The following is an 18,668-nucleotide window of genomic DNA, read 5'->3' on the forward strand; positions in this document are numbered from 1 at the left end:
TAAATGAAGGAACGTGCCTCGATGACGGGTTTAGGCTTAAGTAAAAAGTGAATAAATCTCTGCCTTATGTTTGTATTTTGTCTTTAAAACATTCAGGTTGTAGTAACAGCCAGTTTAAAGGGATGGTTCACTTTAAAATAAATTTTTGGTGTGTTTTATCTAATCTTACCTCAAGGGCATCGAAGATGTAGGTGTCTTTGTTTCCACAGCATTTTCAATTTTGACATTTTTTGGTCAAACCGTTGTTGTCTGTCAGTCATACACTGGACGTTAAGGGGGTCCTCCTTCGGTTCACCTCAAAGAGCATGCACAGAGAAGTCAAAATTTAACATGATTTTAATGTAAGTAACGTTACACATTGATGGCCTAAGACACGAAACAAGCTGTTTGTGTGAGAAAACGAACAGTATTTATATAGTTTTTACCTCTTGTTAACAGCCGTCGAACTGCTGAATCAAATGAACTGAACCCTGAACCGTCTCCAAACGTTACGCCGGAAGTGATCTTTCGCGCGTCCACGTCACGCATTGTTTACGGAGATTTCGGAAGTGTTTTACTTTTCACTAAAGATATATCGAAATCGTCTTCCATTGCGATTTCCCGTATATTTAAATATGTTTAAGGTAAAACTTCCGAAACTGTTGGCACGTTGCTATTTTAGACTGAACCATTGGCAAACTGAAACCTGGTCTTAAATCAATGGCCCAATATTTTTTTTGTCATTCAACGAGCTTGTTAGGCTAATATGCGCCTATAGGATGGTACACAACACACGTACACAGGCAGCACACAAACTTGCCAACTATTAAAAATAAAATGATTACAATGTAAAATATTATTGTGTACATACAAAAATATCATCAGCATGAGCAGATCTGTTTCCTTTCTGGAGAAGCCTTCAGTCTTTCCACCATCAAATGCTGTCATGTAGCGCCATGGCGAGCACAACTGGCATTTTAACATTTAAAGGAGTAGTTCACTTTTTAAAAAACTTGGACCTTGAACTGTTTGATACCCAGTAAAGTGCATTATATGGCGAAAAATCCTGGAATGTTTTCATCAAAAACCTTAATTTCTTTCCGACTGAAGAATGAATGACATGGACATCTTGGATTACATGGGGGTGAGTAAATTTTCAGCAAAAGTTATTTTAAAAGTGAACTACTCCTTTAAAGGGAATTGGAGATGAGACTCTGATTAGTTTGCACATTACTCACCCATTACTCATAAAGAGAATCAAGACGAGCCTTTTAGACCATGCGCCGGCCATTTGTCCCGTTGTTAAACTAGCAAAAGTAGATTCAGACACTCCCTGCCCTGCACTCGTACGTTTTAGACCATGTGCTTAAAATAGGGCCTCTTATTTAGAAACGTGTTAACAACTTAAATGTAAAGAAAAACAGCTGCTTAAAGATTCATGTCTGAGTTCTGACTTGGTGCTGCAGAATATATTGTGAATGTTTCAAACCACAGAATCATATATTATTCCTTATTTCCTTATAAATACAAACCAGCTATTCAGAAATCCCACATGAACAAAAAAGTTATATTTCACAGAAATACAAAGCGTTATGTGATCAAAAGGCAAATGCAATTGAAAAGCACTTGATGTGAATGAATCATGTTGACTGATATTGCAAAGACTAATATTGTAAATATAATAAAAAAAATGTTAAAGACAAAAACAAAATCAGCTCATTTATTGACACATTTATTAACTTGAATTGACATTAATTTTGATATTTTCAAAATGACACGTCTCTTTGCACATGTTCCCAATATAAAGTGCTCTTCTTTTAGTAGTATGTTTCTTGTTCCACCCAGCCTGAAACAAAACAGCACAGATATTAGTTTATTCTTAAATCGATAAAAGGAATGAAATACAACTAAGCGTGCAAACTAAAAACTACTGCATTTGCAAACAAGTAATTTTGGCAATTTTCTGCTTAGGAAACAGATATATTAGATGTATAATGAAAATGAATTTACCTCCTGGGTTCTTCCTAAGAAGGTATTTCCTAATTTCATCATAGATGAAAATGAGGAGTGAATACGGGAAGGCACAGAACCACCACATTGGTCTAAATGAAAACAAAAACAGGGTTTATCAATTAAAAAAATCAGGCAATATGGCTTTTTCAAGGTCATGTGAAAATGAAAACGTTTCAGATGTCACCTACTTCATTGGATACATCCTAACAGCAAGATCCATGCCTGGACAGTAGGACAGGAACGCAGCCAAAGCAGTTTCCTCAAACAGACCAAAGATGAGGACTTTGTTCCTTTCAAAGAAAAACAAATCTAGTTAGGATAAATATAATTTGGCCAAACTGGGCTTTTAGAGGTACAATAAGTAACCATGAGCTGAGACTGAACAAAGATATCAGGCCAATAATGTATGTCTTGGGCCATTGTGTACTTACTTCATTCCCTGCTGTAGGATGGAAAGCCTTCTGGTCTTGCAGATGAGCAAATCAGTCCATTGCACAATCACAATACTGGTAAAGAAGGCTGTGTGGCATGTGAACTCCACAATCTTTCTGCGCTCATAGGTCTAAATCAAGACAGGTAAAAACACAGAGCATTGGTATTTCTATTGAAATGTTGGTTTCATGCGCGTCAGGTTTGGTAGAGCTGTGACACCTACCCATTGTTGGCCATAGCTGTCTTCCAGGTCATTGAGAAATCTGTCTTCCCAGCCAACTCGAATTCCTACCAGATCCCAGGGCAAAAATCCATTCTCGGCAAGAATTACGAAGTAGGTAAAGAACCCACCAACTGCTTGCATCATACCTATGAATTAAGTATGAAGACATGTAAGAAACATCCAGCAATGAACACCAAGGGCAATCAGTACAGAATAGACATGCTCTTACCAATTTGACCATAGCTCATACTGATTAACCTCTCATTCACCAGCCTATCTGTTGCAGCGTTTCTGGGTTGTCTCTTCATGATGTCGCTTTCAGCAGGTTCGTAGGCCAATGAGATAGCGGGAACCTGTAGGGATAGATAGGTAAAAATGAATACATGCATATTTCAGTTCTCTTCATTAAGATAACTAAATTGACATCTTATCCCTACCATGTCAGTGCCCAGGTCAATGCAGAGAATGGTGATGGTGCCCAAAGGTAGAGGAATACCGACAAGGACAAAAAAGAGGAAGGGTGACATCTCCGGGATCTTACTAGTAAGGGTGTAGGCAATGGACTTCTTCAAGTTGTCAAAGATCAGACGACCTGAAGGGGAAGACATGTTAGATAAAAAAGTGTCAAAGTTACCTTGATAATTCTTCTGTTAGTTAAGTTCCCAATATGCGAATTTCACACAGCCGCCATTTTGAAATCGCTCCAGTGGGAAGAAAACCGGAAGTGTCGCTTTTAACCATAGGAGAGTCACGAATTTGATGGCGTATTGTTGTGTTTAACATCCAATAGTGTAAAGTCTAAGTCATTGTTGTCTATCTGCACTTCCCATCAGAGGCTCGCTTTGGTTTCCAAAATGGCGGCTGCGCGAAATCAGCGTATAACGTCATACCTTCTTCTACTCCAGTGACAATTGAGGCAAAGTTGTCGTCCAGAAGGATCATGTCAGCAGCCTGTTTGGATACGTCAGATCCAGCAATACCCATAGCTATACCAATGTCAGCCTTCTTCAGAGCTGGAGAATCATTGACACCATCACCGGTCACGGCTACAATGGCACCCTGATGAGAGAAAATATGCATTTAAATGGTCCCTGCTGGGTAAAATCATCTAGGATTGGATAGACTCTCTGACGGTACCTGTCGCTGACAACCTTCAACAATGATCAGCTTTTGTTGAGGAGAAGTTCTGGCGAACACAATTTCTGTATGATGTTGGAGGATCTCATCCAGCTTTTCTTCACTCATATTCTTCAATTCTCCACCATGGACCACACAGGCCTTAGCATCCCTAGAGGCACACTTTCTATTAGCAGACATCAAGAGCAAATGCAAAACTTTTGTTTGCTGAATTTTGGAAGGGATGTGTTGTTTGGGGCTGAGATTTGACAAATTCACCTGGGATTGACCTCCCCGATAGGAATTTTTAGCCGAGCTGCAATGTCTTCCACAGTCTCGTTGCCTTCAGAGATGATGCCGACACCTCTTGCAATAGCTTTAGCTGTAATTGGATGGTCACCAGTAACCATAATAACCTGTAATAAAAGATTCAGCATTGTCGTCAAATGCAATATTCAAAGTGGACTCAAACAGTGTGTCTTAAATGAGGGCAACACCTTGATTCCAGCACTGCGACATTTGGACACAGCATCTGGTACAGCGGCACGAGGAGGATCAATCATGGACATGAGGCCAACAAAACACAGGTTCTCAGTTGGGAAGTTCACTTCTTCAGAATCAAATGCAAAACCTTCAGGAAACTGGTCATCGGGGAGGCTAAAGTGGCAGAAGCCTATGAAGGAGAAGAGATTTATTCATAGATGCGGTAATTCTCTATTTTATGTGTGCATATTCTTCTGCAATCAAAGAACTTCATAAGGTGGCTTTACCCAGAACTCTTTCTCCAAGACCTCCGAGTTCAACATAAGCGTTTTGGAATGAATCTTTCATTTCATCGTCCAAAGGCTGCTCTTTTCCTTGAATCAAAATGGTGGAGCATCGATCCAAGATTCTCTCAGGCGCTCCCTTCATTACCAGCAGGTGCTTAGACTCTGAGGAATTGGGATTCTTGTGGACTGAGAGCTAGAAAAGGCATATTGAGGTACTGTTAGGATGACCAGTCAAATCTGCATCATCATCTCTAAAGATACATCAACAAAAATACCTGATACTTGTTGGTGGAGTTGAAAGGGATTTCCGCAATCTTTGTGTACTTCTCTCTCATTTCAGTGACTGAACCACAGCACAGCTCAATAGATTTTAACAGAGCAGACTCAGAGGCATCACCAGCTGTTTCTCGCTACAAAACATATTTATTGTTCACAACTAAGAATGCATATTCATTAATGAAGCTCTAAAAGTTGCAAGCCTATGAATGCAGTCTCAATGTACTTCCAAAATAGAGATATTATAGCACACCTTAAGGACTGGGAGATGGTTCTGTTCAGCAAGGAAGACGGCACGGTTGCACAAGCCAGCGACACGAGCAAGGGCGGCCCAAGTAGCAGAGCTCTTGTCAAATGAGGTTCCACTCTGGTTCTCTGTGGTGTCTGCTATATGAATCTGGTTGTCAAACCACATGTGAGCGACGGTCATTCGGTTCTGGGTCAAAGTTCCCGTCTTGTCAGAGCAGATGGTGGTGGTCGAGCCAAGAGTCTCCACGGCTTCCAGATTCTTCACCAGGCAGTTCTTCTTTGCCATTCGTTTGGCGGTCAGAGTTAGACACACCTATATGAGGAAATATATGGTACACCTATATGAGGAAATATGATATGGAAACATAATATCCCTCCAACTTAGTCAAGTCACCTTCATTTATAAAACGCTTTTAACAGAATGTATTGTTTCAAAGCAGCTTTACAGTTATAATAGAGAATACCGTAACAGATTGTTTAGGCTTTACAACAGCATTAGGATAAAGTTATTTTCCAGCCACAGAGTTTTGATTGATTCACTTCCGTTGCGAAGATCATTAGTTATTAAAGAGCCCCTATCATGGATTTTTGAAAATGACTGTTCATATGGTGTGGAATATAGCTCTAAGGGAAAGAAAACATCCTGCAAAGATTTATATCTGAAAGTGCACCGTTTATAAAGTTATTGTCTTTCAAAAGTGAGAGTCGACTTTGAGTCTATGAAATGAACTGTTTTTGAAACGAGTCATTTGCTGGTTCGTAGTGACGTAGATACATACTGGCCGCGCACAGTTACTGCTCGCGCAGACGGGAGTGTAAACTTGAAGTCTACACATTCAAATACTTCATCATAGCATCATGTCGAGAAGACGCTGTGTTCTACAATGCAAAGATAGTTCAGCCACTTTGTTTTCATTTACCAGGGATGAGCATGTGAAGAATCGGTGGTTGGAGTTCATATTTGCCATGATACCACAACAGTATAGCCCGATTGTGTTCTCATCATTTTAATTACGAATCGTTCAAAAACATAAATTAATTCAAATGTGGATTCGCAAGCGGTTGTTCCTGAAGGAGGGCTCAGTAACTTACTTACCCAGTGTATATGGTTTAGCTTCCTCCTTCGAATCACAACCTGTAAGTATTATTAATAATTGAAGAGTTCAGATGCAAAAGCCTCTAAATGCCATTTAAAATTTTCTTCTAAAATGACCATTTTTATCAAGCTTGTATATTCAAGTTCAGTAATTTCACTCAAATGACAATTAATAGGTAATCCTCATTGCCATTTAAATGAAATTACTGAACTTAAATATACAAGCTTGATAAAAAATGATCATTTTAGAAGAAAATTTCAAATGGCACTTAGAGGCTTTTGCATCTGAACTCTTCAATTGTTGCTTTTATGGGTTTTGAACGGTTTTGTTGCGTCGGGGTGCGAGGCAGTATGTGTGCGTGCGTGTATCTGTGTGTGTGTGTGTAAGTTACGCTCAGCGCAGCTTCTAGGTCTCCAATGTCAATTTTTTTTAAATATGTGAAATGTCTGTTGCTGTTATCGGAGTTGTCATAAAGAATAGAGCGTCTTGTAGTACTGCAGTGCTTTATCAATATGTTTATGCGTTGCAATAACTGACTGGGTCTGTCATCTGACCAATCACCGCCGATTAGCGTCACGCAAAGGAGTGGTTTGGAAAAATGAGTCATTGTACGAATCATTTGGGAGTCAGTGAGCAAATCAGTTAAAAATAAATGCATATTATAAGACAAATAAAGTGTTTTTTATCCTTGCATGCATGTTAAACTGTTTTTGGGAACTCCTAAAACAAAAATAGGAACATTTCAAATGCTATGATAGGGGCTCTTTAATGGGGCACTTGGCAACTATTTCAACTTAATAAAACCGTTTAGAAATAATTTGAATGGTTCAATAACCTGTTCTGGAGAGAATGGTGGCTTTCCCCGCTCCCCCCAGCGTTCCCAGGCGGAAAACCAACCTTGCAACATGAGGACTAATGTCCCGGTAAGTTGGAAATGGAAGCTTTAGCGTTAAGTTCTGCCAGGAAGACTCAATCATTGCGTCACTAATTACCTTCTCATCTATCCAATCGTGTCTAATACTTGCTGTATAAAAGACCGGTAGTTACACATGTTTGAGTTCGCAGATGCTGACGCTTTTATTGACCTCCATCCTCACCACCACCTCCAAGATGGTTCCTTCCCTTCCATCCTTCCCACCACCACCTATACCTTCCAGGGGGTCGGCTGCGCCCCTGCCTTCGTTTTCAGGTAGGAAATGCAGAGTCCGGACCCTCGGATTGCGAGCTATGGACGGGGCCTACGCCAAAGAACTTGGATGGGGCCTACGCCAAAGAACTTTATTGCTTGCTGGGCTATCAATAAATGTATTTATTGTTACAGTATTTATTCTCCCGAGTCTTTCTGGTAGAAATAGAAGTCTCGTGAGAAGAGAGAACGGGCGAGAAACCCAAACTGCTTTATGGCAATTCGACTTGATTCTATGATACTGTGTATGATGTATTACCCACTCGGTAGACACAGCTCCAAGCAATAGAGTTGGCCGACTCCGATTATAACAGGAAGACTCAATCGTTGCGTCACTAATTACCTTCTCACCTATCCAATTGTGTCTAATACTTGCGGTATAAAAGACCGGTAGTTACACATGTTTGAGTTCGCAGATGCTGACGCTTTTATTGACCTCCATCCTCACCACCACCACCAGGATGGTCCCTTCCTATACCTTCCAGGGGGTCGGCTGCGCCCCTGCCTTTGTCTTCAGGCAGGAAATGCAGAGTCCGGACCTTCGGATTGCGAGCTATGGACGGGGCCTACGCCAAAGAACTTGGACGGGGCCTACGCCAAAGAACTTGGACGAGGCCTACGCCAAAGAACTTGGACGGGGCCTACGCCAAAGAACTTGGACGGGGCCTACGCCAAAGAACTTGGACGGGGCCTACGCCAAAGAACTTGGATGAGGCCTACGCCAAAGAACTTGGACGGGGCCTACGCCAAAGAACTTGGACGGGGCCTACGCCAAAGAACTTGGACGGGGCCTACGCCAAAGAACTTGGACGAGGCCTACGCCAAAGAACTTGGACGGGGCCTACGCCAAAGAACTTGGACGGGGCCTACGCCAAAGAACTTGGACGAGGCCTACGCCAAAGAACTTGGACGGGGCCTACGCCAAAGAACTTGGACGGGGCCTACGCCAAAGAACTTGGACGAGGCCTACGCCAAAGAACTTGGACGGGGCCTACGCCAAAGAACTTGGACGGGGCCTACGCCAAAGAACTTGGACGAGGCCTACGCCAAAGAACTTGGACGGGGCCTACGCCAAAGAACTTGGACGAGGCCTACGCCAAAGAACTTGGACGGGGTCTATGCCAAAGAACTTGGATGGGGCCTACGCCAAAGAACTTTATTGCTTGCTGGGCTATCAATAAATGTATTTATTGTTAGAGTATTTATTCTCCCGAGTCTTTCTGGTAGAAATAGAAGTCTCGTGAGAAGAGAGAACGGGCGAGAAACACGAACTGCTTTATGGCAATTCGACTTGATTCTATGATACTGTGTATGATGCATTACCCACTCGGTAGACACAGCTCCAAGCAATAGAGTTGGCCGGCTCCGATAATGACAGAAGCACATGAGCAGCGGGAGGATGGCGCCGCAAGTGAGTGTTTTTATGACAGTGTTGGAAATATACGCCGCACAGCTGTAGGGGGCGCTGATGAGAACACATTCAACAACAAAAGTGTAAATCAGTGAAGAAAGTGACTAGAGTTGCCAAGTGCCCGCTAGCACGACACCGTTCTAACAGAAAAGCTCTTTAACACGCTCCCATCTGCACAAAGCAGTGCCTGGTGTCTCGAGAACGCACTGCCTGAAAAAAGGTCCGAAGGTGCAAACTTACAGTGACAGTGGCAGGGAGACCTTCAGGCACATTAGCGACAATGATTCCAATCAGGAAAATGACCCCTTCCAACCAATTGTAGCCAAGGATCAGGGAAAGGATTAGGAAGGTCACGCCCAAGAAAACAGCTACACCAGTGATGATGTGGATGAAGTGCTCGATCTCTTTAGCAATTGGTGTCTGTCCACCTTCCAGGCTGGAGGCAAGAGAGGCGATACGACCCATGACGGTGCGGTCACCGGTGTTGATGACAATCCCTCTGGCAGTACCTATTGAATATGGTCATATTTAAGCATTATTGCATTTATAGCATTGATTTTGTCCACGCCCGCTTGTACTTCGTACCTTCAACACAGTTAGTAGAGAAAAACGCAATGTTTCTTGTCTCCAGAGGGTTTTCACTAGAAAAGTCAGGAGTACGACTCTGGGGCTCAGATTCTCCAGTGAGGGAGGAGTTGTCCACCTGGAAAGAAAAGCAAGAGGGGAAGAGAAAAGCAAGTTTCATGAAAATTCATTTACTGAAGTACTATTTCTGCCATAAAATTCTTGTTCTTACCTTGCATCCTTGTGAAGAGACAACACGAATATCAGCTGGAATACGGTCTCCACTTTTGACCTCCACAAGATCGCCAACAACTACTTCCTCAGCATTGATTATCTTTTTCTCTCCATCACGTATAACCAGGGCGTGCTACATGACAATAAATGAACATAACTATACTTTGTCAATTGTGAAAGCTATTTTTGAGGTAAAATTAATTTTGTTTTTATACTTGAGGAACGAGGTTCTTAAAGGAATCCATAATCCTTGAGCTCTTAGCCTCTTGATAGTATGAGAAGCATCCATTGATTGTGACAACAAAAGCAAGAACAAGTCCCAGATACAGCTGCAAAAAAACAATGTAAACAGTCATTAATCATATTCTTTTATCCAAAGTTTACAGCATACTTTTTAGGAAGATAATCCCGACTGGAGAAACCTCATGCTCAATGGTACAGTGGCTATTAGCTCAGATCTTTAACTATTATAACATTAACTATTTATGCCATTAAAACAAAACTTTTTTTTCCTCGTACATTGTCATTTGCCGGTTCTTCAGAAGAGGCAGCCTGGATCGTATAAGCAAAGAAGCAAAGAAAGGAACCAATCCACAGCAGAGTTTGGAAACCACCGAAGAGCTGTCGGCAGAATTTGACCCATTCTGGAGTCGTAACGGGTGGAGTCAAGGCATTTGGTCCATCGCGTGCTAAGATTTCTTTAGCTCGAAAAACGGACAAACCCTGCCACAAGGTATGAAAATTTGCTATTAAAGGCATGTAGAAAACAGATGCTCACAAATAATAAAATTACATGCAGATGCCTACAGATCCATTACTTTTTATTGAAACATTTTTTTGAATGATATTGCTAAAAAAAGTTCTAGCCAAGTTAGCAGTTCCTCTTTTTAACTAAAGGTAAGCAATTCTCCATAAAAATATTCACATAAATGACTCAACATAGAAATATGTGAATAATTATAGAATAATGCATTAATATTTCCCCCCAAAAGTGTCACTAAACATTTACTCACCTTTGAGAGATCAGTGCCGTATTTTCGATTAAGCTCTTCGAATGTCAACTTGTGGTCTTCCTGCAGAAGAGTAAAGATGTTGGAAAACTCAAGTTACCTGGTAAACTACACTGGTAAAATCTTGAATGTTTTTGAAAGGATTATAATATACAATTTCGTTTTCAGGTTAAATGTTTTTAAAGCAAGGGTAATATGGGACTTTAAAAGATTTGTGTGTTTAATGAAATAAAATTGTAAATAATTTCATACCAGTTCAACTTCTTTCTTAAGTTCCTCCATGTCCTTTTTGCTCTTTTTGCCTCTTTTGGGCTTTTTGACTCCATCTTCTGAAGTTGCTGCCAATTTGTACTTATCATTCCCCATCTGTCAAGCACAAAACAATATATACACATATAACACCTACATATTACCAGATCCCCCCTAAAATATACTTGAATAAATGGAAAACATGCAGAATTGGACCGTAAAATGAAACAAATGAAGCGATGCATCCAGCAGTGTATAGCTTTAGTCCACTTACCCCGAGCCCCATTTTTCTTCTTGATGTCCACCTAAAATCCAATGGTTAGTACCCCTGTCTTGGAGGCCGTTGGAGACAGAAGTCCCTGTGTGTCCAAACCAGGTTCACATATTTATACCCTGCCATCTCACCTGTTAAATGGGGAGGTGTTCTGGGAAAATTAAGGAGGAGTTGTTCAGGTGTCATTTAGTTTTAACATTACTTAACCTTCATTTATACAGGTAGGTCATTTCTATGACAACCGGGTAAAGGACTGGTCTATTAACTATTATCTTATCAATAGATCTATGGCTTGTTAATAATAACTTGAGATAAAGAACTTGCTTTTCACATTAATACATGCCCTTATTTGTTTAGATATCAGCATTTTGCTTTTTATGACATATTTCTATGGTTATAATTGAACGTTACCTTGTATTTATCACTTTGAACCACTTTTGAACCACCAAGTAAATAATGACTTTGAAAATTGTGTTCTGTCGCCAACAATATCCGATGAATCAAACTGCTTCTGTAAAGGTTCAGAACCATTACATGTTCGATTTCAGACTATGACTATAGGACCTTGTCAATGTTAATGTTAAAAAGGTTTGCTAAATGTTGTCAGTCAATAGACTATCACAGCCTCCATGTCCTTCACAGTCCCTTAAAGTTTAGTCCACATCACACATCTGAGGGTGCTGCAAACATCACTTTGCATCTGAATAGCCTACAAATGGGACAATTTCTCTCTTGAGTTTTCATTCATTTCTAACAAACAAAAAAGGAAAGACTTTTCTGATGAAAAGCCAAAACAAAAATAACATATAATCGCTAAATGTCAGAATATGATCGTCATGCATAAATTTGTGGAGGGCATTGTTGTTCCCTCTGATTTACTTTTTAATGATATGCATTTTAATTGTGGTATTTATTCAGATTTCTTGAACTAAATGATAATATTTAGTGAATGTCAGAACACCGTTTTTATTTTCAACTGGTTTCATGTATTGCTAGTACAGTAGACCTATTCATCACATTGCCAACATGCTTTTATATAAATATTACAATCTTATATCTTTTATTATCTTATCTAAAGTCTTGTAACCATACTTTTGTGCATAGCTAAAATGGTTTGGGTTACTGTTTTCACAAACCTCGATTTACTGTTTGTAAGAATTTCAGAGACAAAAAGCAAATTCAGCTTCATTTAATTGCTAAATTTTTAAAATAGGCTATTTATTAGTAAATGTTGTTATGAAATGGAAGTAATCACTGTCATTTACAATGCAACTTTCTTCTTGGGAAACAGACATATTTGCTTCAGAATGAAAACACTCTTTGTTGAGGCTAATAACAAAGTTCACACCTGTAGGCTACATCTTGTATTACTATGAGTATTTTCTTTCATTTTTGTTCTCATGGATTTGGTTAGGTAGGATTGGAGGAATAACTTTTCAAATGGATTTAGGTCAAAAATATATTGAAATGTTCTCAATGCAAAATGGCCCTCATGTCCTTCAAACTGCTTTAAACATCCACACACGTTTTACCAGCAGCATCACACATCTGAGGGTACCGGAACCACCATTTTGCATTTCTATCAGTGTATTATGACCTGGATAGGACAAGCTGTAACATAAATAAACCTTCCCAACCATTATCTCAAATACCCCACACACATACACTCCCATTATTTTACTATGAGTGGGAGCAAATAAGCTTCAGGTCTTGGCTTGCTCAAGCCAAAATAACAACTTAAGTTTAACTTTAGTTATTATGACTTCCAGATTAACCAAGGAGAAAAAGATCATGTCAAAGAAAATGATCCAAACCTCTTCAGACACACTATTTACACTATATGTGCTACTAACTTTAAGATGCATTCTGTTTTATTGCAAATGTCTCTCAAGATCAATGTACAATCCATCTGTTTGAACAATGCACATGTCTTTCTTGAATGACAAAAAGCTTTTCTTAAAACTGGTTATTCAACTCTTGATAACTTTTTCTTTATCCAGAGAATGTATTTTAGACGGCAAGACATCAAAAATCCAAAGCATGAGTCAAACCATGCTTACTGTTGGGATATACAGTATGTGCACCAACTCTCAAACCATTGACCACAGAACATTTCCAGGGATAAAATGGTTCTTTTAAGAACAGATCACTGACCTTTATTTGGGGATGGGGAACCAAAAATGGATTATCTATGGCATCGCTGGGAAAACCCACTTATTTTAAGGAGTGTGGTTGGTTGCTAAATATGGCGATTTACCTATAAGATCAGTGATCCATCATTTAAAGGGATACTCCACTTTTTTTGGGAAATAGGCTCATTTTACAACTCCCTCAGAGTTAAACAGTTGGGTTTTACCATTTTCGAATCCATTCAGCCGATTTACTGATATTTAGAAGAATATCAGTAACCAGACAGTTTCTGGTCCCATTGACTTCCATAGTATATATTTTTTCCTACTATGGAAATCAATGGCACGAGAAACTGTCTGGTTACTGATATTGTTCTAAATATCAGAAAATCGGCTGAATGGATTCGAAAATGGTACATTGAGGGAGTTTAACTAAAAGTGGAGTATCCCTTTAACCTTAACACTGAGGACAGCTTGAACTTGTTTTCTTGAACCTTTCCTCAAGGCAAAGCAAAGGGCAGATTTTTTATATTGGAGGAATTTTTTTTTCAAATGCTGGGAGTGAATAAATGATAGGAACCTTAGCAGGTCAAATGATCTATTAATGGCACATGCACTTCAAGTGACATCTTGTGTTCCTTAGGCTCTTTTGCTCCAGTGGTGCATCCACATTCATCACAAACAGCCTTTAATCTGCTGCAAACACACTGTTTTTAGTCAGAAAGAGACTTTTGCCTTCCTATATAAGAAGCAGTCTATCTGCATATCAGGTTACTGGGAAAAGTCCAACACAGGACATAATGTCCAACAAACTTGCTGCCTGATGGCGAAGCAGGTGCCTCAAGAACAGAAGGCCAATTTACTCAAGTGTTTGTTGACTAAACCACAAAAGGCTTGTTTCATACTGCAGCTTATGCTGGCGAAGAACCGCCCACTATAGTAAGACAGGAAGAGCCAGCCAACTGACATGTGTGATCACAGTTGGTTTAGGGGCACGTAATCTGATATATCATCTCAAATATATTACCAGAAATATCTTTTTACATTTACTACTTACTTAATCATTTCCAACTGCATCTGATAAGAGACTCAATCAACCGAATCAGAAGGACAACTTGAGTGACTCCAGCTGAAAGGACCTTGAACATTAAAGCCAGTGGTGGGCTGCCTTCTCTGCTGGCCCTGTCAAAATATAATATAATATATTTCAATATAATATAATATTTAATTAATTTATAAAATATATATATTTTTCATTTTTACGATTATATTTCCTGAAATAATATGCTTATTTTGTTGAGGCTGAGTATTTTGTTGATCGTTAGGCTGATTGTTACTGAAGGCCCTGACTGAGACCCCACGGTACGCTACTGATTAAAGCATATACAGTATTTGCTGCAACCACGAAAAGGATCGGATTGAACTCAACAACGATTTGATACACATTCTGAAACTTTAGTGATATTTAAATATTTAAAGCAGAAGAAGAGAGAAGTTCATGTGGTATGTGAGTCATGTTTTCAGGAAACAAATATATCCAAAATAGAAAGGAAATAAGACGAGGCCAAAAGCAATGCAGAGGCATAATGCATTATCAAATTTTGCAAAGAGTCGACTTTATCGAACAAGTTGTATTCATAAACAACTTTTGTTTGGATTAAGGTTTTAAATATAAAAAAGTAAGGCATAAAAGAGAAAGCTTGTCTATCATTCCATCCATCACCCATGTTTTTTCAACCCATGTTTGGGTCAAATATGGTCAAACCCAATCATTGGTTCAAATTTTTAAAATACATTGGGTTTGCCCATATTTCACTCAAACATGTGTGGAAACAACCCAGCATTTTTTAGTGTATGATGTGGTTGGGAAATACCCATTTTTCATTTTAAGGTCACAACCACAAATGTTGAGGCATCATCATTTATCTATAGCTTCCTGCTTTGGTGATGAATACATAGATTACTTGTACTATTCTGTACTTGTGAGAAAGTCCTAATGCACTGATGATTATTCCCAATAAGACCAGGAATGTGATTAAGATAGTAAAGAGGATTCATTTTGATTTTGAGAGAGCTGAATGGGTGCTGACTATTAGTGTGAAACCTAATAAATAGCAAATAATTTTTTGGCATTTTGTTTTTATTTCGCAGAATACAAGTGTTGTGTGTAAAAGCAATGAGGAGAGGAGATAAAATTTATAATTTGACCCATATATGCATCCTTTATATTTATTCTGAACTATAGCGCTATATTATTTACTTGAAGAAAAAAAGCTGGGGACCCAGAGAGAAACACATATTATTAATTTATGCAAATTAGCTTTTTTTATTTATTTAATTGTTTAACTGCTGCCAAAACTCATTGTAGTTTTAAAATATAAGTTAATTATTCATGTTAACAATATTGTTGTTAGCATGTTAGCAGCCTTTCACTCTCCCATTTGGCGCGCTCACTCAGTTTAAATGTTAACGGTCAGACTGAGGGACGGTCTCACTGGCGATCAGTTTCGCTATTGCTTTAAATAGTCGCCTCATATAATATGCTGTGTTAAATTATATATGTCAGAGAAGGTAGTGGAACGGAATCTATTGATTGGCTGACTAAAAAGGAAAGAAATTGCACAGTTTCTGAGGTAAGAAATGAACTGCTAAGCTAAGTGATTAGCTTGTTTAAATATATAATACTGAAGAATGTTATGTGTGAAAGCTGTAAAACTTGTTAGGTCCTATATTTGTAATGTCATATGTGACATCCAGGTAACATGAGATTCAGATAAATGAATTAGCTTGTTTGAGAATTAACTTGTGTTACCAGCAAAGTCATGAAATTATTCAAATTAGCATGTCCAGAATGTAGTCTAAGATTTGTTTGACACTACATAAAACATCATTTAGCCTACAAATGCTTGTGTTTAACTCTTAGTGTCATGCATTCTTTTTACTTATATGCCAGTTTAAGGTTATTTTAAAGTTGGTAATGTTCTGGGTTTTTTATTCATCTGTCAATAACTGAAATCAAATACACTTACCTCCATTAACTCTTTCCCCTCCTGCGTTTGGTGCCACGCCATGAACTGATAAGAATGTAGATGTGTACCTTGAAATGCAATGCAAGTCGCTTTGGATAAAAGCGTCTGCCAAATGCATAAATGTAAATGTTTTTTAAAGAAAGTTTTTTTTAAAGCACAATTTTGAGCAAAACATAATCTATCAAAGACTATGTCCAGATCAAATTCAGAATGATGATCAAAACACAGATAAAGTAGATCGAGTTCATCAACACTCCCAAAGCTTCACAGTCCTGTAGCTCGTCCTGGATCTAAATTTCATTCAGTAACATTAGGCAGTTTTGATTTATAAGCTATTTAATGTTGAGGAACACGTTATTTTACATACGTAGGCCTTTCTGCTTGTTGTTCACCTGTGTTTTGATCCGGAGATTCTGTATTCTTTCAGAAGATGTCTCATAGCGCCCCCTACCATATAACAGGAAAAACACGGAAATCCGGAAATACCCATCATTGGTGGGGATGAAAATTTTCATCGATGGTGGGGATTGGGGAACATTTAAAAAAAATGTGTTTACCCCTAAACAAAATGTGCTTTAATTATGTAATCTCACATAAAATGAAGAGCTAATGAGGCGGTTTCTCATTGAAATACATAAACTGTGAATAAAGTGTTTCAACAGTGCATAGGTAGGCTAACCAAAAAAAAAAAATATATATATATATATATATATTCCTTTTACATGATACTACATTAGCACTTTTTTGTTAGCATACTAACATTAGCAATTTTTTGTTTGTGAAAAAAAAACCCCCAAAATATTAATTTATCTTTGTCTTGTTTTACAGCTAGAACAACTATTATCCTTCCAGAGTACAGGATGATGTTTGCAGGGTGTTGTGTACCTATAATCCTCTTGCCATTTGTGGAGATACAGAATGCTTCTTCAACCACCGGTTTATTCTATATTCGTCTACTGTCCTGTTAATCAAGGGAAAGAAAAGATCTCCCTTATAATCATGGATTGGCCACATCTCATCAGCAGTTTCTCCCCGTTCACGATTTTTCCACCAGCTTCCTCGAGCGCTCAGTCAAGAAAACACGCAGCCTGAACCACAAGCAAGTATTGTTGAGTCTTTATTTTTACACAAACATTACACAAAGCATTATTCAATACTTTCCATGTGTGTCAGATTTGAGAGGTCTCAGGAGCTGGACATTTAGACTTGCAACTAATTTTCATACTTTTAAGATAAAATAAATTGATTTATGAAATTTAATAAATGTATTGAACCGGCTCTGCTCCACTAGTGGCATTAAAAATAAATAGTTTTTTTTTTCTTCTCTGTGACTTTGGCTCAACCAGTGGCATGTGTGTTGATGCAGGATTTTGCTGAACAATGCAATTCTGTTTGGCATTATTTTTTGCAGTTCGGTTGCCACTAGTGGTGCAGAAATCATACTCGGCAGCTTTAAATGAAATGTAATTTAACACAGTATAAAATAGCCTAATCTATTATACACTTTTATACACACCTACACTTAACTTTTATCCAAAGAAATTTACAAAACACTTATTACAGGCACAATACTTACAGAATCAACTTTCATTACTGTCATGTCTGCTTTGTATAACATGATACAGATCACATGATTCAGTGATTCCTATGAAAGCATATGCCTCCTTTTGACCCCTAATGACAAAAGTGAAACTTTACCAATACATAAAACTGTAACCTTACCTGACCCCTTAAAAAAATAGAGGCAATTGCAGAAAATCTACACAACAAATAAAACATCAAATGGTAAGAAAATAAAAATAAAAAAACTCCAGGGAAGACAGCCAGAGTCCACCTACACTTCCTCATTTCAATTTAAATGTGGTGCTTTGGATAGGAAACCTGTCGGCCACTGTGAGATGCAAATCCTTGTGTGTCCAAAATAGGCTCACAGATGTCTACCCTGTCAGCTTAACCTATTTTAAGGGCAGGATTAGGGAAAATTTGGGAGGAGTTTGGCAGGTGTCATCTATCTTTAACATTAATTTAATCTTTAATCATCACGTCTCACTCATATTTTGTTATATCAATTTGCTAAAATTTAAAGTACTATCCCTCCTATGTAAATGCATGCTCTTATTTTGTATACACTTATATGTTTTGAGTATTTCTTTTGTCTGTATTTATGAAAGACTTTTACGTTAAAAATGAGATGCTCTTATTTTTATGACTTTTGGCCGTTTGTCCATTTTAAAGGTTAGTGATGAGTGACTAAATTGTAATAAATCTGATAAATGGGGACAATTACACACTAATTTTGATTGGACCTTCTTGTTTTGTAAACGATGTTCTGTTTTGTCAGTCAACAGAGCCTCACAGCCCACATGCCAACATTACTTCCTACAAAAGTTTAGTAGTATAACACACCGCAGGATGACATCATGGCAC

At 38.5% G+C, this 18,668-nt stretch overlaps 1 protein-coding gene across 1 annotated transcript; it reads right to left on the minus strand.

Moving 5' to 3' along the window:
• Positions 1 to 1,685: 1,685 nt before the first annotated feature.
• LOC120460489 (sodium/potassium-transporting ATPase subunit alpha-1) lies at positions 1,686 to 14,394 on the minus strand. Its single transcript, XM_039648261.2, has 23 exons — positions 14,270 to 14,394; positions 11,084 to 11,234; positions 10,813 to 10,926; positions 10,564 to 10,623; positions 10,070 to 10,273; positions 9,766 to 9,879; positions 9,549 to 9,683; positions 9,338 to 9,455; positions 8,993 to 9,261; positions 5,063 to 5,371; positions 4,809 to 4,943; positions 4,534 to 4,726; positions 4,261 to 4,436; positions 4,043 to 4,179; positions 3,785 to 3,935; positions 3,538 to 3,706; positions 3,085 to 3,239; positions 2,877 to 3,000; positions 2,648 to 2,793; positions 2,424 to 2,554; positions 2,181 to 2,282; positions 1,990 to 2,081; positions 1,686 to 1,825 (listed from the first exon to the last, which is right to left on the minus strand). Exons 2-23 carry the CDS (start codon positions 11,093 to 11,095, stop codon positions 1,797 to 1,799), a joined length of 3,075 nt encoding a protein of 1,024 aa, XP_039504195.2. The 5' UTR covers positions 11,096 to 11,234; positions 14,270 to 14,394; the 3' UTR covers positions 1,686 to 1,796.
• Between the last annotated feature and the right edge of the window lie 4,274 nt (positions 14,395 to 18,668).

Source organism: Pimephales promelas, chromosome 6 (genome assembly GCF_988280905.1).
Source record: "Pimephales promelas chromosome 6, fPimPro1.hap1.1, whole genome shotgun sequence".
Lineage (NCBI taxonomy): Eukaryota > Metazoa > Chordata > Actinopteri > Cypriniformes > Leuciscidae > Pimephales > Pimephales promelas.

Bases quoted from the DNA above. Each gene is read 5' to 3' on its own strand.
- LOC120460489 (XM_039648261.2), bottom strand. The intron at 9,684-9,765 runs GTATAAAAACAA...ATTGTCATGTAG, and splicing joins TTAAGAACCTCGTTCCTCAA to CACGCCCTGGTTATACGTGA. The intron at 1,826-1,989 runs GTAAATTCATTT...GTTTTGTTTCAG, and splicing joins TCTTAGGAAGAACCCAGGAG to GCTGGGTGGAACAAGAAACA.